General features: G+C 40.9%; 2 protein-coding genes across 4 annotated transcripts in view; one reads left to right on the forward strand and one right to left on the reverse strand.

The window, feature by feature from the left end:
• Positions 1-24,747, reverse strand: part of S2P (membrane-bound transcription factor site-2 protease) — a 243,114-nt gene that overhangs the window by 179,695 nt on the left and 38,672 nt on the right. The window lies entirely within an intron of this gene.
• Positions 1-24,747, forward strand: part of Cbl (E3 ubiquitin-protein ligase CBL) — a 131,007-nt gene that overhangs the window by 100,782 nt on the left and 5,478 nt on the right. For both annotated transcript variants that reach the window (XM_053787478.2, XM_053787479.2), the window contains exons 9-10: positions 11,576-13,456; positions 19,242-19,381. In XM_053787478.2, coding sequence (XP_053643453.2) covers positions 11,576-13,456; positions 19,242-19,381 — 2,021 coding nt within the window. The remainder of the gene's footprint in view (positions 1-11,575; positions 13,457-19,241; positions 19,382-24,747) is intronic.

Consider the following 24,747-nt stretch of genomic DNA (forward strand, 5'->3'; position numbering starts at 1 on the left):
AAACACTTGGGCCACGCATCCCCTGCCATTTCTATAACCATGTTGTGAGCATGTGAGCCGGTCCTCTGTCTTCTCCTTAACTGTTTCAATAATAACTACTATACACTGTACCTGGTATAATTGGCAGATTTATTCCTTTATAGTTTTTACACTCTTTGGTTCCCTTTTCCTTTATACCAATGAACTGTATATGCTCCTTGTCAGTCCCTAAGTACCTTTCCTCCTTTTCTTTCATTAAAAAAAAGCATCAACCACTCCAAAACTACATCCACCACCTGTACTTAACATTTCTGTCTTAACCCCATCAATCCCAGTTGCTTTACCCCTTTCATTATACTCAAGCACCTCCACCACTCTCATATCTGGCTCTTCCTCACTCCTAAAAGATGTTATACTTTACTTATTATCTTTTATATTTTCATGTGCAAGCTCGTTTGTTTCTTCTACCAGTGATTTACACCTTTGGATTTATTTCAACTGAATTACCTTTCATGATATCCCTTGCAAACATATTGTATTTATTTTTCCATTCATTGTCACTTTACAAACTCCTTCCTGTAGTGTATAGCACTGTATTTGTACTAAATAGGCTTCCATTACATGACAATTAAGATCCATTTATTAAAGTCTTGTCTTTATGACATTGTCTACATTATTTCAAAAGACGTGTTTCTATATTATTATTATTATAATAAAAAAGAAGCGCTAAGCCACAAGGGCTATACAGCCGTGTTTCTATAGACTCGACAATGCGTTCCTGGGAAAAATATTTCAAATTTGCTTTTCCAAATGGCAGACAATGGCAACAGCTGACAAGTGGAAATTTCATACACACTTAGTATAATGAAGGTTTTCCCAGCTGTGTTTAATTAACCACAGGGTGCTTTATCAGGATAGAGCCATGCTGTGGATGAAACATTGCATAATAAAGGTGTTCTTTACTAAAAGTGTCTTTGAAATTACTCTACTATTTCCAGTTACCCTCAGCTTTTTTATGAAAGCTTCACACTTTTAACGACAGCATACAGAATATACAAGGAATGATCATAATACATTGTGGTAATGCTAATCAAGAATAAATACAGTACAGTTATACTAAAGAGTATGGTTTTGTACCAGTAAGTGGTTAAAAGACACGTATAGCAAAAGAACAACTTTCATTATTGCGACGTTTCATCTACAAAAGGCTTTATGAAGTACATACAGGAAAAAATACAAAACATCGATATACAATATATGTATAGTGCAAAAAGGAAGTCTCATCAGGTACCAGGTGAAGATGAGGTTGGCTGAAAGTGAGGTGCCTGGTCACACAGGACTGGGCTGAGCTCTCAGGTCCTGGTAATCTGTGCTTGTGTTCAAAAACTGGTTTTGTGATAGGTTATGGTAAAGTGTACATTCTTCTCTACTCTGTGTTGGTATCTGTGACATGAATAGCTGCAGAATCTAAACATAACCATCTTTCTGTCATTCTCTTGTTTCTGCAGTCTCTCTTTTTGAGCTAGATTTCATTCATCAACAGAGGTTGCTTTGTGTCTTGGAGCCTTGAGATCTTGCTCAAGTTGAAAACCTGTACAGTATTGCAAAGTCTACCATTCCCACATTGCAGAGTCATTGAGATGCCCCTTGTTTCAGTTATCTTGCCAAATTCCTTGATTTTCATGTTCCTACAACCTATAAAATTATTACAGATTATTAAAGCTAACCCCTCTATTGGCCGGGTCGCCACATGGACAAGACCCGGGCCGGGATTATGCCGGTGAATCAAATGGGAACCCCTCTATTATTTTTCTGTAATTTATGCTAACCTGGAGTATACCTGGAGAGAGTTTCTGAGGTCAATGCCCCCACAGCTCAGTCTGAGACCAGGCCTCGTGGTGGATCAGGGTCTGATCAACCAGACTGTTACTGCTGGTTGCACGCAAACTGACGTACGAACCACAGCCTGACTGGTCAGGTACTGACTTTAGGTGCCTGTCCAGTGCCTTCTTAAAGATAGCCAAGGGTCTATTGGTAATCCCCCTTATGTAGGGTGGGAGGCAGTTGAGCAGTCTAGGACCTCTGACACTTCAAACCCTTATCTTCTGCTACTGCTAGTTTTTACTTCCTCTCCTTCCTTATTTAAACATTAACATTTTTTAATGGATGCATCATCATTCACCAAACTTTATTCCCTATTGTCAAGGATTTACTAACATTATGGTTAACAAATTGTTTTTAAAATGTGAAGAGTTATGTGAATAGAGGAAGACCAGTCATACTGGCATTTATTTAAGGCAAGTGGTTGCTTTTCTATTATTTCAAACCTACCTTCTCCTGAAGGAACAAATTTAAAATACTTTTCCATTTTTTCTTCTTATTTTGGATTTTTTGTTCTTTTGTTTCACGGTAATAAGGAACAGGGCTTAATAATTGCAATACATCAAATATTGTATACAGTTTTGCTGACTTGAAGTTAAAATAGGATCTGAAAGGTGCTTTGAAATGCAAAATATATTTTTTCCTTTTAAATTTATATTAAATCTGCATGGATTCATTTTGTATGCAGTTTTCCAGGAATACATCCCTTGCACAAACTGAATTCTTACTATGTAAGTACCAAGTCTCAGTGTCCCCTTCCCAGTGAAACTTTATTGGCAATGAAGTAAGGCTTACAATCTTGATAGTATTCAATGCAATAATGATATATACTACAATACCAGCATTTCGATGAATTAGTCTCAAATGCAACACCTGCGTATCTCCATTTTGAAGACATCTTCTAAATACCCAGGTGTTACACATGTGTTTAATTTAACAGTATTCATTTACAGCTTCATTTCAAACACACTAAAACTTCAGTGATTCTTATTTATATAATAAAATTTGTTATAATTATTCTTGGCTTGAAGAATTTTCTGTTTGCAATGTTGCTTTCAAGCTTAACTTATATTGCTTGCTATGAGACAATTTCAGATTTTCTTTGTATGGAAGTTAACACAGAACAGTAATCACTGTTTTGTTAGTTATAATGAATAAAGCGGTATACATATATCGACTACAGAATGGCTCATATTGAATACGCTGTCTTATATTGAATTAGTATGACATGTCTACCACAATCATTACTTTTACTGAAGCTCATTATTATTTTGATTATATACAATATTGTACTGAATATTTTAAAAACCATTCTGCTCAAAAATTCATTTTAAACGACATTAGCAAAATGCAACGCCTTAAAAATTAAGATTTTTTTGCGTTTAATAACTCGCCTAACGTCACAAAGTTATGCGAGAACTTGCACATAGGAAAAACTGAGGCAAGGCTTCACTAACAAACAACCATGAACAAGTGTCACTTGAGTATACTAATATGCTGTATTATATGCTTGGTGCTAGTTACTCAGTTCTTTGAATTGTTTTTAACATTTTCCATGATAACGTACTACTAGTGTAAGGCTTTAACAAATTTATAATAACTTTATAAGGTATTTTTATGTAGCTGAATACTGTGTATTTTTTTTATTTTATGTCTATTTTAATGTTAAGTGACAAATCCTGCAACATTATTAAACATTGCTGCACATGTCAACCTGGTCTAATAAAATATACAGTAAGCTCTGTCATAAAGCTCCTCTGTATAGGGCACTTTTTTTTTCTTAAATGTGACTGAAAAAAGTTCATCCAAAATTCAACGTGTTATTCGGTTTTCGGTGTGTCTCAATTGCATTTGCAAAAAAAAAATTAACTCTACAGAATAGATTTACAGGAGAGCATACTGTATTATATTCCATTAAAGTAACATAATATTTTGGGTATTGCACTGCATCATAGTGAATATTACTGCACTTGTACTTTAACTCCTCACTAACAGATTAATTCTTGCATTTTGTTCTTGAGTTGTAAGCACCATTGCACGTGGAAGGTAAAATATAGTGATGAGGCTTGGAGTAACATGCTTTTAGATTTCACACTGTCATGAAGTTCACTAATGTTAGAAGCAATTCAGGTTTAATTCTCTATGCTTTTGTTCTGTGTGACCCTATACACATTATAAGGTAATGCTTGATGCTAGGAAAGGAGTGTGTGTCTGAGTTTTGTGATGATATTGGGTAGTACATTTCTGCTTTTAATATTTTTAATGTTTTTATAGAAAAAATGCAAAATTCTATTCATACACCTTATAGTTCTGAAATTTCAGTATGTAATCTATATGTATATTTTATTTCAGTAGAGTGTATCATCCACATTTATTTGCTATTGCAGTTCTATATGCAATTAGTCTGAAAAGAAAAAATATTAAAATAATTATAATTAGTTACTGACGTGTGTACAGTATACAAAGATAAGCAACACTGGCTCATGTCCATTGTTAAATAATGAACTATACATGTATATGTGTTTGCAACTTTCTAGAACCACAAAAGCTTTTATTTGGTAATTCAAAAAACTATTACACATTAGAGATGTATCAGATATCCACATCCGTCAACATCCGCACAGTTTCTTACGTCTGTATCCACATATTACTGTAAATGGATATCCGCATTCATAAAATAAGTAAGACATCCTCATATACATCCACATATATTGAAATTTTCACATCTGATACATCTCTACTGCCTAGTAGAGATGGATATCCGCATCTGCGGAACATCCGCACAGTTTCTTACATCCACATCCGCATTTTACTGTAAACAGATATCTGCATTTACTAAAACTGTTGTCCAGAGGGCTGAGGAAGGGTTGTTGAGGTGGTTCGGACATGTGGAGAGAATGGAGCGAAACAGAATAACTTCAAGAGTGTATCAGTCTGTAGTGGAAGGAAGGCGGGGTAGGGGTCGGCCTAGGAAAGGTTGGAGGGAGGGGGTAAAGGAGGTTTTGTGTGCGAGGGGCTTGGACTTCCAGCAGGCATGCGTGAGTGTGTTTGGTAGGAGTGAATGGAGACAAATGGTTTTTAATACTTGACGTGCTGTTGGAGTGTGAGCAAAGTAACATTTATGAAGGGGTTCAGGGAAACCGGCAGGCCGGACTTGAGTCCTGGAGATGGGAAGTACAGTGCCTGCACTCTGAAGGAGGGGTGTTAATGTTGCAGTTTAAAAACTGTAGTGTAAAGCACCCTTCTGGCAAGACAGTGATGGAGTGAATGATGGTGAAAGTTTTTCTTTTTCAGGCCACCCTGCCTTGGTGGGAATCGGCCAGTGTGATAATAAATAAATAGATATCTGCATCTGCAAAATATGTAAGACATCTTCATATACATCCATATCCACAGATATCAAAATTTTCACATCCAGTACATCTCTATTACACATTCTATTACACTTCATTATTATCTAGTATATAACTTATACTGTACTATCAATATTACATAGTTGTTTAGTGTGGTTCGTTCATGCATTAGACAAAACAAGTCCTTATCAAATTAAAAATAATGTAGACAGTAATGAGAGAAGCCATGGCAGGTAAATACTGTTCCAGTTATCCTTACAGAGTTACTTGGTCTACTTAGGAGAATGCCTGTGTGAATTATAGTGTTATCTGGAACTGCATTCATGCCTTAGTTCTATCGCTCTCCTCTGGTAAAGAATAGTGCGAGGATGTTGGAGGAAGGTGGAAGCGAGTTGGAGGAATGCAGAAATGATACAGAAAAGTGTGCGAGTGTGTACTGATGAAAATTGTAATATTTACATAGTGCTTGTTAATAAAAGGCACTGGCACTGTATATACATTTGTACACACACACAATGTATGTGCATGTGCATGTATGTACACACATGCATACACACTACACACATACATACACTTGTGCATACACAACATATAAAATATTGAGAGGAATCGATAAGGTGGACAGTACCAGGATGTTCCAGAGAAGGGACACAGCAACAAGGGGTCACGGTTGGAAGTTAAAGGCTCGGATGAGTCACTGGGATGTTAGGAAGTATTTCTTCAGTCATAGAGTTGTCTGGAAGTGGAATAGTCTGGAAAGTGATGTGGTGGAGGCAGGATCCATACACAGGTTTAAGAAAAGGTATGATAAAGTTCATGGAACAGGGAGTGAGACCAGTGACGAGGCAGGGCCAGGAGCTGTGGCTCAACCCCTGCAGCGACAGTTAGCGAGCACACACTACACACATTTCTGGATCATCTAAAAAGGCGTACCTCTGGTAACATCTAAGCGAGATAGGCAGAGAACTTAGACTACAGCTTTATTTAGGCCACTAAGGAGGGCATTCCGCGATGTCCATAGGAGACTACTTAGGAGTCTCATACGACCAGTGGGTGGTGCTCTTATGAACTCCCTTCACCTTTGGCACATTTTTGTGAATAATAATAATAAATTAACTAATAGAAGGCTCTTCACATTGCCAGAAAGATCGTAGCTAAGCTAAATTTCTAGGCATATGATTAACTCAATGCATGTAATGTAGGCCCAGCTCATAGCGATCTGAGGTACAATATTCGACAGGTTCAAGATTGCATACAGGTGTACCAGCGGTCTCGGATCCACTCTTCAGGTTTGGTGATCACACTCTTAATATATCTAGTGCCTGCAAAACATCCATTTGGAGCTTCAGATGAGAAGTTTCTTAGTGTGGTAAAGAACTAGTCTCAGGAATGTCACTTGGTCTCAGAGAAGGACTATACCTTGAAGCAGCTCATGAGAAACGGGCTGCCTCACTCATGACTGGGTAAAATGGACTGTCTTCCATGAGGAAAGCCAGTGGCTGACTGAAGTAGCCTGCTGTGATATTTTGTGCTTGCTGTAGTTCTTAACAGGCCACCTCAGAGTGGACACAGCAGTATACTGCCAGGTCATCCGTGTATAAGGAGGACTAGACTCCGTTAGGACAGTGCCACCCACATCATCTATGACCATGATAAAGCATGTGATGATGAGAATGTTGCTTGAACCAATATTCACCATTAACAACGTGTTACACAGAAACTGCTGGAGAGGCCAGGGTCATCTTTGCAGTACCAAACGTTGGAGACGGCAGAGAATGACCCACCTCCACATGGTGTCATGAGTTTTCTTCAGGTTGAAATCCACCAAGGTATGAAGGCGTCTGGTCAAATTTCCCTAGATATCACCAATCAGCCTAACCAAGAGATCTATTGTTGACTGGAGCTTATAGCCGAATTGCTTCTAGAGGATGCAACCGTTCATCGCCAGATACACTAACGAAAGACAAATTGTTTAACATCGTTTCCATCAGCTTGCAGAAGCAGCTCAGAGATATCAGCCAATGGCTTGCAGCTTTTCTGGGTCCTGGCCTGGCATGGACCACTCTCCACTAAATGGTCATACGTCCATGGGATTGTGCTGGAATGAGTGTGTGAGGGAGTTGTTAGGTAGGAGGGTAAATTTGCCAGTGAGAGGGAGTTCCAGAAATGTGGGAGTTGGATAGGAGTAAGAACGAAATGGAGAGGTGTGGGAATGATGTGGAGGAATGTAGGTCGGAATTAGGATAGTTTGGGAAGGATATAACAGTATGAGGGGTGTACTGTATTAGTTGGATAGATGCAAGAGAGCCATGGAACTGAATCGAGGAGTAGGGGCATGGACTGAAATAATATGGTGTGGGAACTAGCGAGGGGTGTGAGCGTGAGTTGGAGAGGTATGGGTGAGGTACGGGATCTGGAGTGAATTGGAGTTGCATGGAAGGGTGTAGGAATTAGTTATAGGGGTGTGGTAATGACCTGTTGAAGTGTGAAAATGACTTAAGGGTGAGGAAGTTGTAAGGGGTAGGAATATAAACGGTGGTGGTGAAGGAGTGCGTTGTGTGAGGTATGGGAGTGAATTGTAAAGGTGGTAACGAGAAGTAGGGTGTGGGAATGAGTCACAGGGCGTGGCAGTAAGTTTTAGATAAATGAAATGAGGTGAAAATGAGTTGGTAACCCCAGGAAGGAAATTGACAACCGCTGGAAGGAGTTAACAGCAGGAAGGAGCTTGACAACGTAGGAGGGGGAGTCAAAGCGCCACTCTCAAATTATACACAGCAATAGAAATGCTAATATGTAATGCTATCGCATATAGATATTCCAATGTTGGAATAGAGCATCGTTGATGAGTGGAGTCATTCAGTGCTAGAAGTACTGGAGGCTTTATCCTCCGTTCACTAATCGCTAGAGAAATAATAATAGCTAGGTTTTTACAGTCTTAAGTGATGGAGAACTGTGTTGTCATTCATCTATAAAATGTTTCCCTTTCAAATCAGTACAGGAATCGGCTCCATTGGATTTTTTCTCATGCCTTGGTGATTTTCGATCACACTATATTCACTTCTTGAAATTACGACATTGTCGTCGACAAGTCATCTTACAGTGACCACCAGATCAGGTGGTGCAAATGTTCTCAACTAGTAGTGTTTGAGGGAGTCTATTCATAGTTCTTGGCAATGACTTTTAATTCTTATCAATTACTTTTATTGATTCCTGGCCTCCAAGGCTCGATTATAGCTACTAATGAAATGTGTCCATGCTTCAGTATCCTTTCATTTTTGTCCTTGGAAGACTGAAGAATTCCCTCCTTTTTTCAGAAGCTGGATGCTATGCGGTTCATTATTGAAATTTTCACCAGTTTCATAGATTATAAATCATAAATTCGGTTATACTTGAAACCTTTATCCATCCGTCCTCCCATCTGTTTGGCTAACGATACATAAATTTGCAATGCCTTTGCTGTCAATTTGCAACAACAGTTTTTCTGGCCTTTAAGACGACAGATAGTGTTTCTTAATGTCATTAGGGGGCCAGCCAAAGTTCTTCATGAGATATGGTTTTTTTTTAACTGCTATTATTTGTGATGGTGCACAAGTCATGACAAAGTATTGACATAGAGGAGATCAGATCCCTCAATGAAGAACTGACCAGTACATTGGTGAAAATAATGAAGTATTTCCAAGAAAGTTTCTACAGCCCTTCAGGTTCGTAAGTAATATTGCTAATATCTAAGAAATTAAAACTTAAGTCACAGGAGCATAAGTACAATTTCGTTTATAACTAATCTTTTACTTATAGCTGTTCTGGTAGTGAACTATGTACCGCTCCCCCTTCAATTTAAAGTAGCCTAACTTCAACCTAATTAATGTAATCTAACGTAACAGGAATGTGGTTATAAGTACAATGTTACTTGCAGATGAAGGCATATTCCATTAGAAAATTACTTGTTATTTTTCTGTAAGCAAAGTTTCAACTTGTTGGTCAATAACAATATTAAAATATAAAAATGAGGACAATTTATGCTGTTGGCAATGTTTATCTTTGTTAGTAGTAAGTTTTTCGAGTCATATATATATATATATATATATATATATATATATATATATATATATATATATATATATATATATATATATATATATATATATATATATATATATATATATATATATATATATATATATATATCTCAGGGAGGACGTAGCTGAAGCCGTGTCTACCCCCGTGATCACTGTTATCTTCCTCCTACTGGAAGTCACCTTAGCGTGGTAGGGAACGGGGGGAGCTTGTTTATACCTATACAACAGCGAGCTGTATTAGTGGAGTTTAATGCTGAGGTTGGGTTAAGCAAGATACGTCAGGAAAGAGGACAAGTGTTTCCTGACGCGGATCTTAGCCAAATGATGACCGTCCGCTGGAGTTTTTGGTCATCTGACCGAGGCCTTCCATTGGCTTACTGATCCACTCCTTTAAAAATTAAGATTATAATTATAACCAGTCAATGTTTCATTTTTGAGGTTTGCCAGGTGATGTCAAACCAGGAAAAAAAATCAAATTTTGAAGGTCTACAAGGGCAGTGACAAACTCCAATAGGAATAAGCCACAATAATATAACCGGTATTCATTACAGAAACATCTTCAAATGTAGATATTCAAGTATTGCATATATGCGTCTATTTCCTCGGAAATAAGCCACATAGCTGTCTTGGATTATCTTGGGTTAATAAACCTCCGAGATTTACAGTACAATAAACTTGTCTTCATCATGTGAACCTGCCTTTGACCATGACCCCGGCACTGAAAGTGCAATTTCCATTCTAAAACTGCTCTTGTGCAAAATTGTTGGGGACTTGTATGAAGTACTAAACACCACGTAAGAACCAGCAGAGGCTCAATCTTTAGTTCGCTGACTGCAAGCCAGTCTCTGATCAGTCAGTAAGTAGTAAGTTCGCCGGTGTTGTCCCGGCCCGGGTCTTTTCCAGAAGGTGACCCGGCGTATTTGAGAAAGTTCAGTGTAGCAAAGCTGTCAATGAGATTCTCAGGTCTGGTCGCCAACCGATAATAGACTCGAGAAAAACATATGATCACTCAGCGATATAACCATAGCTCTACATTTCTCTCTCTCTACGCGCCAAGGCACTAAACATGTGTAACAGGCTCAGGATTGCTGACAGACATGTGCAGTACCTGGGCATCTGTACTGAGAGACGATTCATCTGCACAGGCCTTATCAAACTTGTTGTACAGGAGAAACATCTCAATAAAGATACGCAGCCATCATAGCAATTTATAGTATACAATACTTACAAGCTGGCATACAAAATATGTGCAACACCTGGGTATCTTTACTCTGAAGACGTTTCGCCAACCAGTGTATTTATCAGTTCAATACGAAGGTTATTTGGTGCTAAACTGGAGACAGAAGATGTAATCAGTCCCTCCCTATATATAAATATAGCTGCAAATACCGAGAGGGGTATATTTCAGTGTATAATGTATATACATTTTAATTTCAATGTTGAGGCTGAAAGTATTCTTGACTGGTGATAAACAAGCCTTATTATTAAAGACCTATACGCAGTAGATAGGCTTTAATCATAAACCATTTCTTGTGTCACACTTAGGATATAAATTATGATAAGGACTTGTATATTGTGGCACTAAGTAGCGCAGACATGACTGCAGTCTGAGGGTGGCTTACAGATCAAAAGATATTGAAAAAAAAAAATAGTCTTTAAAAAACATAGTTTTTAACTTGTATGTGAAATTTCTTAAAAGTATCGTGCTTTTGTTGTCCCTGGTCAATGTAACAGCGTCAACTAGCTATTACCTGAAAAGATATAATCAAAATTATTTGCAATGAGACCGTGACCACTGACGGAACTACAAATGCGTCATTAAGGATAGTACTGTAACATTACGGATGTCAGTGTGGCTGAAACTATAAACTTAATAATAATAATCTTGCTGATTTTATGTCAGCTAGAATAATCATGGCATAATGGTGCATGCTTAGAATGCTCTGAGATTGTTAATATCTGGGTGTCTTGATGAGCACTAGAGTAGGATTTAATCATTCTCTTAATGAAGGATTCTCAGCTGTTTCAGTAAATGCTGCAATATATTCATATATGACTAGTATTTAAAATGTTTTCAGTATTAATATTTTTGGTAACATTTACAAATTGTATATTTAGTCCCTTAGCTCTTTATTTACATTTATCAGCGCGTCTGTTGCAGTTGAGAATGTATGTAGTAGTCTAGTGCATGATATACAACTGTGCTATTGATAATAGTATTATTGTAGATAAATTGATGCATGATGTAATGTGCTAAGCAATGTGGGTGCATGTGCATGATTACAGGCCTCCGAGGAGAAGAATAATAAACCTCCTGGTGATGTAGCAGCCCCAGGACAGGACCAGGAGAGTAAGAGGAGCTCTGCGACTCTAGATGTTAAGGGAGTAGGCAAGCCCCGCTGTCCCTCTCCCCCGAAATTGGTCGAGGCCAACAGTGTAAATACTCCAACTAACGTCGTAAGTTCCTCAAAGCCTCTCGGTGTGGGAGAGGTGATGGGCAGATCAAGTTGTTTCGAGTTGCAAGAAAGGACGGATTCACAGAGAACATCGCTTTTCACGAACGATCAGTTAAAGTCGTCTACAGCACCTCCACTTCCCACCAGATTACAGTTAAATCATAGTCTAAATTTATCTAATGGGAAAGATTTACCCCCCAAACCACAACAGACAGCTGGCTTAAAATCAATGGGCGGCTCATTGTTGCTCAAGTCAAGTCAGTTTTTTGGACCTGACTTTCCCGGACAAAGTACGTACCATGGAACTGAACGACCGGCGCCACTCTTGCCTAGTAAGCCCCCTCCAACTTTGGGATTCGACCTGTGGGATAAACCTGCTCTTGATAGGCCAAGTCTAAGCAAAGAACCTGGAAGCCCTGACAAGCCGCCTATGCTACCTAGCAGGCCAATTTCAAGCATAGGGGTTGGTGGGTCGCCTGCACTAAGTAAAGCTTCGTTACCTACAAGATCTGATGGGGCTGGGAGCCCAGTTATGTCTAATAAATCAAGGTCTTCAGGATCTAATGAAGGTGGCCTACCAATAGTACCAACGAGACAATTTCCTCCTCCGTTACATAACCAGAAACCATTGCCAGGTGGTTTATTTTCGAACCCTGTAAACATAAATGAAGCACTCAACAACAGACACTCGCTGAATGTGTTGCTGGATATGAATCCTAACAGAACAGGTATGCATCATTTTTTTAATAATGTACGTCAATCGCCCCCCTGTACTATCAGTGAGATTCCTCGACCAATACGTACGGTACCTCACAGCCTTTATTCTTACCGTAAGCCGAATACAAATATATCCAAGTCTCTTCCTTCTCAGTGCTGCAACGTGCCTACGAATATGCACGAAGCTGTAAATGTCAATCCCAATGAAGATGCATCAGAATTGCTCCCCAAAATAGAAACAGTTACCACAAAAAGATCAGTCTCTGACCCAGTAGAGTCCGACCATGGTCTTTCTGACTATCAGATAGTTTCATCACAGACGGAATCAGAAAGTGAAAATGAGACGAGCACTGAGGAGGAAACAGATACCACAGACTTGATAGGATCCGGCAAGGAATATTCAGTGATTAATATCATGGATAAAAGTGTTCAGGAGAATCGAGGCTTTTACAGGAACAACCCAACCTATGACTTAATTTTTCCAATCGGACCTCCGCCTCAGCTTCCCGAAGTGAAAAGTGTTTCTAGTTCTACTCATTCTTCCCCATCTCGTGGAAATAACTTTTCGTATGAGTTTTCTTCACCCGAAAATACGGGCACCAAGCCAAAGAAACCACACTCGGACCCTGACCTTGCTCCGACAGGAATTACAAGCTCTTCCCTGGAACTCAGTAACGAGTCTCAAAGTCTTAGAGCTGACGGAGATTTAAAATTAGCTGATACCTATGGAGTTAGCTTTAAAAGCTCGGAGACATATATAAACACATCACAGAGTCCAGATATTTCTACAGTCGGATCAGACAGTCCCGAGGAGTGTGCAGATCGAGTTCATAGTCATGAGAAGTTTGCTACAGGGCTGCAGAGTTCTGATATTTCTACAGCTGGGTCACAAAATGATGAAATATATATCCCTGACGATGATGGGTTATCGAACCAAGATCCTAGCAGAGTGCATGGTGACTGTGAGAGCGAAGCACAAGACTCAACGGAGCAGGTAATGGTTACTCGTAGTCACTCTTGAATCTCTTGCTCCGAGGGTCGGTTGAAAGGTATGTAATATATCTTGTGTTTAGTAGCAGTTACTACTTCTATGTGGCTCAGGCATAGTATAGAGCCAGGTAAGTGTTCCCAAAACCCGTATCACAAATGTAGTTACTGAACTGGTCTTGGTCTCTCTCTCTTTCACTACTACTGCTTCCTCCTTACATGCTCCTCTTATTCCAAACTTGCTTCAGTGTGATGACTTGGCTGGGCTGTGTACTTCCAGCACCAGCAGTCTGATGAGTCTTGACCGTTCAAGTTGTCAGCCAGGAGGCTTGGTCGAAGACCTGGCCGCGGCGGCACTTAATCTCGGAACCATTAACAGACCAGGTAGCAATAGTAGTGATATCCATAGTGAAAACAATTGTAATTATTGTACTTCTGGTAGTGGTAATATCAATTGTATTGATAATAATCGTGGTATAATAGTAATACTAATAATCGTGATATACTAATAATGAACCTGATAATTATAACAATAATAATAATAATAATAATAATAATAATAATAATCAACGAGGTTAGGTTGCAATATTTCTCTGGTGTACTGTACCACTGAGTTTCAAAATTTTATACGAAAATAAGGCTCCAAAATTTTTGTTCTGGGTATTCAGAATATTGGATTACAGTGTTGTCAATCATTTCATCTCCATATTTGTACAAGATAACATAATTACTGTAATGTAGCGATACAAAGTTCAAGAAATAACTCCGCGTTACTGTGGCACAAACCCACTCATTTAAAAACGTCCTTCCTTCCCCCCTTTCTTCCCTGTCCCTGTCTTGTCACCTTCCTCCATTTTCCTCATACTTCTCATAACCTAGCCAAAAAATAATTCTTCAGGTGGTTTTTCTAAATAGAGGCTTCAGAGTTCTTCAGTATTTGCAGTTTTCTGTGTGAATCTTACTCTCAATATCTGTAATCTTCCCAAACATGGAAAAATTATGGTGTCCCCCTTTATCTTAATAATCAAACCTGTAATTCCTTATCAGTTAAACTTGATAAAAGCCATATAGCATGAACTAATTACGATATTCACTTCTCTTGTATTCACTGTAACTACTAAATTTATATTTACACCCACCCAAGTGACTATAAAATTACTCATATTGTTATTATCTTAAACTTAAGTTAGTCTGAAGTTTTCCCGAAATGCTCTACATACTTATGGGCTTTCTGCATGTAAACCCAAACGTTGTATCACGTTGAAATAAAATATTATTAATTGATTAGTGTCGCCAAGTAGGCTTAACTACAACATTCACGGCTGTTATGTACATTTGTATCACCATCCCATCCTTAACACCGTCATATCTTCCTGTGACGTTTTAGCTTGTAAAAAATAAAATTACGAGAATTTTAAAGAATTTTTTCTAGGTTAGATCAAAATGATGCAGTTTTGTCGTCCTGTGATGCCTTCTAGTTTTTTGTTTCTTAGAAGGGGGATTATTATTATTACAATCAAGGGGGAAGCGCTAAACCCGGAGGATTATCCAGCGCCTGGGGGGGTATGTGGAAGGCATTCAGGCTTAATTTGGGGAACTGGAGCATAGATCCAATTCCCTAAATCAAGAGCCTTCTTAGAAGGGGGAAAAAAGACCATAACGATAAATTGAAATGTTCGTCATTGAAAAGGTTTGAAAAGTTGGTAAGTATTATTAATATCAGTGTCCATACAGTGTACAAGTATGTTAAAATACACGAGTCTAGTCCGTAATTGCTTTTAAGTACTTGAGATGGTTTTTAAAAGTAGAATATTCCAGACGGTAAGTTTTGTAGGATATATATATATATATATATATATATATATATATATATATATATATATATATATATATATTTATATATATATATATATATATATATATTATTTTAAAATAAAACACTGGGAATTTAACAATGTTTCCTGTGCTTAAAGTATATTTTTTTATGTTTGTGTATTTAATGTCTGTATACGCTATTGTCCCCTTTTTGCATTATTCTTGGTCTGTCTTCTCTTCCTCTCTTACACAAAATCTGTTTCCGATTTTATAAATTACAATAGTATGGTAAAAGATATGAAGATGCAGTTCTCTTCATTAGTCTAATTAGAATTCTTTTTTTAGGAGTTTGTGAGGATTATGTTCCCATATACCAGTTATTAAATCACTTTTTGCTGCTATATATTGCGTGAAAGTCACAAGATGTATGTTAGATGTTTTAAAGGGCACTGGAGGTGTACAGGTTGAGGCTTCATAGACAAGTGAACTGTGAGATCGTATAAAAACTATTGTATTGGTTCACCTTTCATAATGCAGAAAAATGCATTAGAAAGTCAAATCGGCGAAGGATTTAATATACAAAGATACTGAATGATGTGTCCAGCCGCCTTGTAATAATGAATCCTTCGTATGTTCTATGACCTGCTCTGACGAGCTTTTCATGCTTGTATGGTCATGGTTGCTCCTGTTTCCAGTACTCAGATACCCGTCAACACGAGTAACTAGGCTGGTGGTCTTATTGATTCGGGTTTAAAGAGTTATTGGAAGGAGAGCAGCCTCTTGTTTCTTGGCTGGAGGCCGAGATTATTATATTTACAGCATATGCTAAATCCGTATTGGTCATTAGGAACTGGAACAGTTTCTTGTTGGGCTCTGTTGTATCTGAGGGTGATGGAGAAGAAATTTGATTAGTCAGAGCATTTTTAAGCTCCAGCAGGAACCAGCTCCTATTCGCCAGGATATACAGTTATTAGATTCATATCTTTGGATGATTAAGGACGCGTTCTATTTAGGACTCGCTATGCCCTCAACAAGATGTTGTGGAAAATTTTACCAACTCAGGACTGAAGATCACCTACGACCGTGGCCCACTCATCCCCCTTGATGCAGTAACTAACAACTCGTGCAAAACTCCCAAATTATCATAAGAACATTCTTATCCTTTCTCGTCCACCTAATACTTGTTTAAATTCCTCCCGTGAATGACGTGATGACTGGTTACTCGTGTGCGCGCCTGACCTCTCAGGACGACAACCTATAAAAGTTGCTAACCGCTATTGACATCATGAGTACGCAATCACGCTAAACTATTCAAAAGGTTCTTGGGCTGTTGTCCTACCTTGCACAATCACGTCAACAACAGACATTTACAGAGCGTGCAGATATTAGCTGCCGTACACCAACGCGCGGTTGATAGCGGTGCCAGAGCTGCGTTGCCAGACTTTTTTTTTGGACTGCTTTGAACTCCTTTCAACAGTCTATTTAGAAATTCACTGACTGCTGCAGAGCTTCTTCCAACTCACCAACAATACTGAAATTGCTGGCGCTCTGGCCTTCCAACAAAATACTGAATCACTCATTTCAGGGAGGCACCTTAATTTTGATGAAGGCTCTCGATTCAAAGAATTGAGGCTACCTTTTTCTGCCTAGGATTAAACCTGATTACCTCCCGCCTCTCTTATTCTCAAGGCTGTCTATGAAGTTTGCAAATCATGAGTATATTACTGGAAGTCACAACGTGTCCTATCAGCAAGAATGCAATGATCTCTCATGCCAGCACACGGCTGTCACCTGTCCCGTACACTCAGCACCCGTCGACCTGAAGCACCATCCTCCAATTTTAATACCCCTAAACATAACCATTATCAGGTTCTCTGACCTCCGTCGACCCATTTTGGATATTCCGCTTCAAATTTCGACACTTTCCACTCAATCACTTATGCCCTAAAAACCCTCATTCCCTTCTCGCCCATGCAAATCTCTTCAGCCCCAACTTTGGTGATGGGGTAAGAGATGCACGCATTCCTATTTATCCCTCACCCTCTTATGCGTGAATAATCTCTCGGGCTACGAGGTTTAAAATTGGTTCTGGTATGACTACTCATATTGGACGCCCATATTTCATCTTGTCCCAGTTTTGGGTGTCTCACTGTAGACACTCCCTCTTCTTATCAACACCTTTACAGTCTGGAAAGACCCAGTCGGTTTTCATATTACTATAGTCTTCAAGGAATACAATTATTTTGGGTTGAGGCCTGTGGAAAATTGCATTTATCTGAATGTAACTAATTATGTACATAACAGTAAATGATAACAAAGATAATTATTATTTATCAATGTTACATAGACAAGTAGGAATCTGGGACACCTAGGTCGCAAAAAATGTCCCCCTTCGGTACCTACCACTGTCATAACCACAAGTTGCTCTGGACCTATTAATTAAATGAAATATACATACACCAGGAATACTGGTAAATATATAAATTTGTGGACTGTATATTAAAAATAATAAATGGTTATATATATACACCATTACATAACAGAAGGAAAATATATCTTAATATCACTCACCAATTTGACTGGAAATTAATGTGTATCATACTCAGAAAACCTCACTAACTAAATCTATGAAAATAATGCTGGCCAGAATTACACACAAATCTAGAGAGCTTATCTGAGGTTCCTGGAGCTGTCTTGTCCAGTCGTCTGATATTTCAAGTTATGCAGGAATGCATATACACCAATTTCGTCTCCTATTTGAGAGGTGTCAACAATTTTAACCTCTAGAGCACGAAAAATTCTTCCCATTACACCAACGTTTGTACAAAATTCAAAACCAAGATGGCGAGTCTCGTCTGCGCAGACGCAAGCTTTCCGTTTTCTATGACATAAATATTATTAAATACAGTATGGCCATCTATTTACATATAAATACTGAATTTCTGGAAAATATATACAGTATTTTCCACAAGGCCTTTCCACTAATATTCTTTCATTACATGGTTGCCGATATAACCATCGTCTCCACTATTTTGCTACTTTCGTGACCTTTGTGATCCAAAGAGCTGGTAAGACACAGGCAACAGTTAAGCATCTTTATTCCAAAATGTTTCGCCTCCACAGTAAGCTTCTTCAGTCGAATACAGAAAGTAGGCAGGAGCAGTAGAGATGTGAAGACGATGTAATCAGTCCATCACCCTTAAGATTTAGATTTGAGGTTGTCAGTCCCTCAGCCTGGAGAAGAGTTCTGTTCCACAGTCTGGAACATTGTTTCAGACTTCGATATTCATCCAAAGAGTTATATAGTTCTCACAGACGTTAGTAAAGCTAGGAGATCCAGTCAAAACCATTGTTTATTTATTATGTCGTTGAATCTTCGCCTACAGATCTCTGTACAGTTATTTGGTACACCTTGTTTTTCTATTCTTCCTGTTTATGTGTTCTCAATTAAATTTTTGAAAGTCCTATGGTCTAAGTCTGCCAACAGGCTGCTCTTGATTATAAATGGGCAGCTAGATACCCTTCCTTCGTGGCATTTGTTTGTGGGAAACAGATCTTTCATAGAGGTGAACAGTGCCACTTTAAAAAATGTTAGGTAGTGTTGACGATCCAAAACTTTGGATAGATTATCCCAGTCATCGGAGAGTACCTTTCATAATTTTTGGCCTCTTCTTAAACTCTCTGATATATACTTAGTCTGCTTTTCTATCTAAAGGACACTTTTTTGAAGCAGTTCTTTCTCAATGACGCTTTAACAAACTGATTTGTTGCTCCAACCCCGACTTCTTCCCCTTCAATATTCTCTTTTTTTTTTACACCCAATATCAAGCACCCTTACCCATGTAACCTTAAATTATCCACATAAATATAGCGTTTTTCATGACTATTAACAATAACATACTGTAGTACAGCTTGAAAATAACTTGAATCTTCCTGGAGATTGCCTGTGGCCTAACTGGTGTTGATATGGCCGCCAGGGATCCAGAAGTCCGCTCCTGTCTCCCGGAGCCTCGCCTCGAGTCTGCCGCAGAGATGATGTCATCCCCCCGCCCCCAGTCCCGCCCAGAAAGGCAAGCCCCGCCCCCAGCCCGCCCTCCACGCCAGCCACTACTCACAGGTACGTTATCCCACCCATGGTCCCGCCAAGAAAAGGTAGTACCGCCCCCTTATCCTTCCCAGAAATGGTAGAACCCCCCCCCCCACCCTTGTCCTCAGAAGCAAAGCTAGCCTTGCCTCTGGTAACGCCAAGAAAGTCTGACTTTGCCCCTGGTCCTGCCCAAGAAGGATAGCCTTGACCTAACTTCTGAAAAGGAGTGAGAATTTCATCCTGAGTACTATCAAGGAGGGCTAGCCTCACCCTGGTTTCAGCCCAGAAATGCTACTTTTGCCCACGCCTTGTCCAAGAATTCTAGCTTTGTCCACGCCTTGTCCAAGAATGCTAGCTTTGTCCACGCCTTGTCCAAGAATGCTAGCTTTGTCCATGCCTTGTCTAAGAATGTTAGCTTTGCCTACGTCCCGCCCAGGAACGCTAGATTCTTCCAGATCCCGCCCAGGAAGGTTAGCCTCTCCCAGATCCCGCCGAGGAAGGCTGGTCTCTCCTGCACCCCGCCCACGAAGGCTAGCCTCTCCTGCACCCCGCCCACGAAGGCTAGCCTCTCCCAGATCCCGCCCACGAAGGCTAACCTCTCCCAGATCCCACCCACGAAGGCTAGCCTCTCCCAGATCCCACCCACGAAGGCTAGCCTCTCTCAGATCCCACCCACGAAGGCTAGCCTCTCCCAGATCCCGCCCACAAAGGCTAGTCTCTCCCAGATCCCGCCCAGGAAGGCTAGTCTGCACCCCGCCCACGAAGGCTAGTCTGCACCCCGCCCACGAAGGCTAGCCTCTCCCAGATCCCGCCCACGAAGGCAAGCCTCTCCCAGATACCTCCCACGAAGGTTAGTCTCTCCCAAATCTCGCCCATGAAGGCTACCCTCTCCCAGATCCCGCCCACAAAGGCTAGTCTCCCAGATCCCGCCCACGAAGGCTAGTCTCTCCAAGATTCCGCCCACGAAGGCTAGTCTCCCAGATCCCGCCCACGAAGGCTAGTCTCTCCCAGATCCCGCCCACGAAGGCTAGTCTCCCAGATCCCGCCCACGAAGGCTAGTCTCCCCCAGATCCCTCCCAGGAAGGCTAGTCTCTCCCAGATCCCGCCCACGAAGACTAGTCTCTCCCAGATCCCGCCCAGGAAGGCTAGCCTCTCCTGCATCCTTCCCACGAAGGCTAGCCTCTCCTAGATTCCGCCCAGGAAGGCTAGTCTCTCCCAGATCCCGCCCACGAAGGCTAGCCTCCTAGATCCCGCCCACTAAGGCTAGCCTCTCCCAGATCCCGTCCATGAAGGCTAGCCTCTCACAGATCCCGCCCAGGAAGGCTAGCCTCTCACAGATCCCGCCCACGAAGGCTAGTCTCCCAGATCCCGCCCACGAAGGCTAGTCTCCCAGATCCCGCCCACGAAGGCTAGTCTCCCAGATCCCGCCCACGAAGGCTAGTCTCCCAGATCCCGCCCACGAAGGCTAGTCTCCCAGATCCTGCCCACGAAGGCTAGTCTCCCAGATCCCGCCCACGAAGGCTAGTCTCCCAGATCCCACCCAGGAAGGCTAACCTCTCCCAGATCCCGCCCACGAAGGCTAGTCTCTCAGATCCCGCCCAGGAAGGCTAGTCTCTCCCTGATCCCGCCCAGGAAGGCTAGTTTCTCCCAGATCCCGCCCACGAAGGCTAGTCTCTCAGATACCGCCTAGGAAGGCTAGTCTCTCCCTGATCCCGCCCAGGAAGGCTAGTCTCTCCCAGATCCCGCCCAGGAAGGCTAGTCTCTCCCAGATCCCGCCCAGGAAGGCTAGTCTCTCCCAGATCCCGCCCAGGAAGGCTAGTCTCTCCCAGATCCCACCCAGGAAGGCTAGTCTCTCCCAGATCCCACCCAGGAAGGCTAGTCTCTCCCAGATCCCGCCCAGGAAGGCTAGTCTCTCCCAGATCCCACCCAGGAAGGCTAGTCTAGTCTCTCCCAGATCCCACCCAGGAAGGCTAGTCTCTCCCAGATCCCACCCAGGAAGGCTAGTCTCTCCCAGATCCCGCCCAGGAAGGCTAGTCTCCCAGATCCCGCCCAGGAAGGCTAGTCTCCCAGATCCCGCCCAGGAAAGCAATCACCCAAATGATAAAAAGAAATCTAGTAATGTTATTTCTGCCCAGAGTGTGACCACATGCTTGCAGCCTACCCAGACCAAATATAAATATCGTTTGTGAATTTACAGAAAGTGTTAAGATATTGTCGTTGGGCGCCACCAAAGGAAATTAACCTAGTAAAATGAGTTTTATTTGCAATCCATCCTCAGTATTGTCACCCTTCAAGTTGGTCACAGCAGACGAGTTTCCGTCCATCTCTGCCCACCACTCACAACCAGGCCGCTCACACCTCTATATTAGGGGAAAGTATGAAATTCATAAGGACGTAAGGTAATCAGGCTTGATTCACGGTCAAACATCCGCTAGCTTACCAGAGCTTGGTTTTTCCACCCCCATATATATATATATATATATATATATATATATATATATATATATATATATATATATATATATATATATATATATATATATATATATATATATAATTTAAAACCTAACCTAGCACCAGTAAGCTAGAGATTGAACAGTAATCGAGTGGGATTTTTTTTTTTTTTTTAAGATTCCCTCGCCGAAGAGGCTAGTTTACTTTTCATCTCATATCCATTCTCTGGACGGTAGCGCAGGGGGTAGGAACTAGACCCCAATAGGGTTAGCGGGAATACATCCGGATTAATATCTACAGTTGTCTTTTCTGTTACAAGCAAAACTAGGATATTTGCTATGTCTGGTACATTATTTTCAGTAACAAATCTTGACATATCTAGGTATGAGGAGACAGTGGCCGCCTGACATACAAAACCCCAACGACAGATTTTCGATGTTTCAGTGCTAATGAATTTTTAAATAAATAACAAAAAGGCACAATACCGTGACTGGAACGATACACAAATAACCCGCACATAAAAGAGAAGCTTACGACGACGTTTCGGTCCGACTTGGACCATTGACAAAGTCAGTGTGACTTTGTCAATGAAACGTCGTCGTAAGCTTCTCTCTTTTATGTGCGGGTTATTTGTGTATCTAATGAACTTTTATTTAATTGTCATGTGTATACTAGAAGTCTCTTATGCAACGTTAACTGAAAATGTTAAATCATTTTGGTGTTTAGTAAATGCCCATTCTTAACGTGTGTTGCTCATCTGATCTATGTAAGCAAGACAAATTTAATGATTATGCAAGCAGTATATTACTGGCCTGGAGACAAACCGGTTGGACCGGCTGCCTCAGCACAGCTTTCAACATCGCAATAGGTCCGGGTGGTAGGTACCATTATTAAGAATCCTGAATGTACTAAGAGCCTTCCGCTACTTCCTCTGATGGAGATATCCTTACAAAGTTTAAGAACGACAACAGAGAAACTGCTGCTTGCCTTGCTTCGACCGTTTTGACAAATATGTTCTCTTCTTTTCAAGGTATTCTATCTCTCCTGTTGAGGAAGCATGATACTGATGGTGTAGCGAGCATCGCCTATCGTTAAAGCTCTCCCGTCTCACACTTGTACAGTAATAAATCGTGGCTTAAGTTCACCTACAAGATGGCCAGTTCTCGCGAGTTCTAAGTGCTCGCTTTGATTATATTTATAACCTCACATGTAGGGTCAGCGGAATTGTGGGAATTTGAATTAGAAAACATAGCATTATATAGCTATATATAATCGCTTTATGTACCACTTAACTGCACAGAGTTTTGAAGCCTTACATATATAATCACAGAAATAATAACTCACCGTAGACGGTAGACCGAGTTTCAGATTTAGGATGCCAAAGAAAGGAAAGATGTTAGGGCACTTTCCCTGCCTGACCGCCTGCCCTCTCAGCAAGGTCGTCAATTGTGGTCTTTCCTCTGCCATCTCCGCTGCAGGAGTAAATGAATTCAGTCTCCTTTTAAGCCAAATGAGTCACAGTAGCACCGGACTCATTGTAGAACTGCAGATTAGACTGCTTTCTGAAATCTAATCCCATGATGGTGGTGTTTTGCTTGTCAGGAAGCAGGACAAGTGTTTCTTGACTCATTGCTTGTCATATGATGACCCGCTCAGTTATTAAACAAATATTAATGTACCGGATGAATGTATTCCACCCTATTTAAAGGAAGTACGGTATCTTTTGATATGCCTTTGACGAGTTTCGAGAGTTTTTCTACTCTCGCTGCCCGGCCCCGGACTAGACTTGGCTATGCTTGCCTGGTCAACCAGGGTATTGCTGCTGGCGGCCCGCATACCCATTACAGCCTAGTTGATTGTCAGCTAGTTGTGTAAAAAAAATCACCCTCAGGAATAGGACAAACTTGCTTAAACACGCTAATTCACCTTGTCAAGCTCCTAAATGTCATGTATCGTCCCTAAGCGTGTACCCCTTCACCTGCTGCTCTTGTTCACCGAGCAGTAATTAGGAATATGGAAGTTGGCCAACTATTTTGAGTAGCATTCTAAGTGTAATAAAAAAAAAGAGGAAAAAAGAAACCAAGTTGGTTGCATGCTCTCTCGTGCACACCAAACTTGAGCTGGGATGGCCACGCCATCAAAGCACTACATCTGTGCTCCACTTCATTCTGTTAGCAGAGAAACCCCCGGCGACCTCACTAGGATCACATCCATAGCAATCATTCCTTGTTCTCCACGTGAGCAATGGGCCTCTCCCGACTGTCAGAGTTCTCAGGACCCGCAAGTGTCTAGGATGCTTAACATTTCTTGAGCCGCACCATTCAACAACTCGACCCCTGATGCAGGAATTCCCTGATCACGCCCACATGGAACCCATTATGCGATGAACACGAGTTTAGGGACTGTATGATTCTGAGGGATATGAGAATAGATATACGTACCAGGTAACCAGGAGGTGTGGGATGAATCAGTAGGGTCATATTTTGTGCCGATGGTGTAGATAGATCACAGAAATGGCGTCTGTAAAATCCCCTGTTTTAAGCTTCATGGCTCAGTGGTATTGTGTTGGGCGTGCTACATGCTAGAACCACGGTTCGAGTCCCCGTCCATTTTTCTGTTTATTCATGATACAGTGGATAGTACACTAGCCTGTTAGATTTAAGACTGGTTTACCATAGGTTTAAACCCCATCCCGTTCAGCGAGATGCAACCCTTATGGGACACACAAGGACTGGGTAATAGGAAGTAACCAGGCTTGAATCAAGGGGAGAGCAGCTCCAGTTAATTAGATCAAGCACCCTTCGCTAACATCAAGGCAGCTTCCCATTCCCCCACGATCATCATCCTAGAAAGGTAAATGGCATGACGTATGAACATCTTAGCGCATCTTGTTAGCATTTTCTCCGCTATGGAAGGTCTTGGCCACACATAAGCGTTTCTCT

Source organism: Cherax quadricarinatus, chromosome 39 (assembly GCF_038502225.1).
Source record: "Cherax quadricarinatus isolate ZL_2023a chromosome 39, ASM3850222v1, whole genome shotgun sequence".
Taxonomy (NCBI): domain Eukaryota; kingdom Metazoa; phylum Arthropoda; class Malacostraca; order Decapoda; family Parastacidae; genus Cherax; species Cherax quadricarinatus.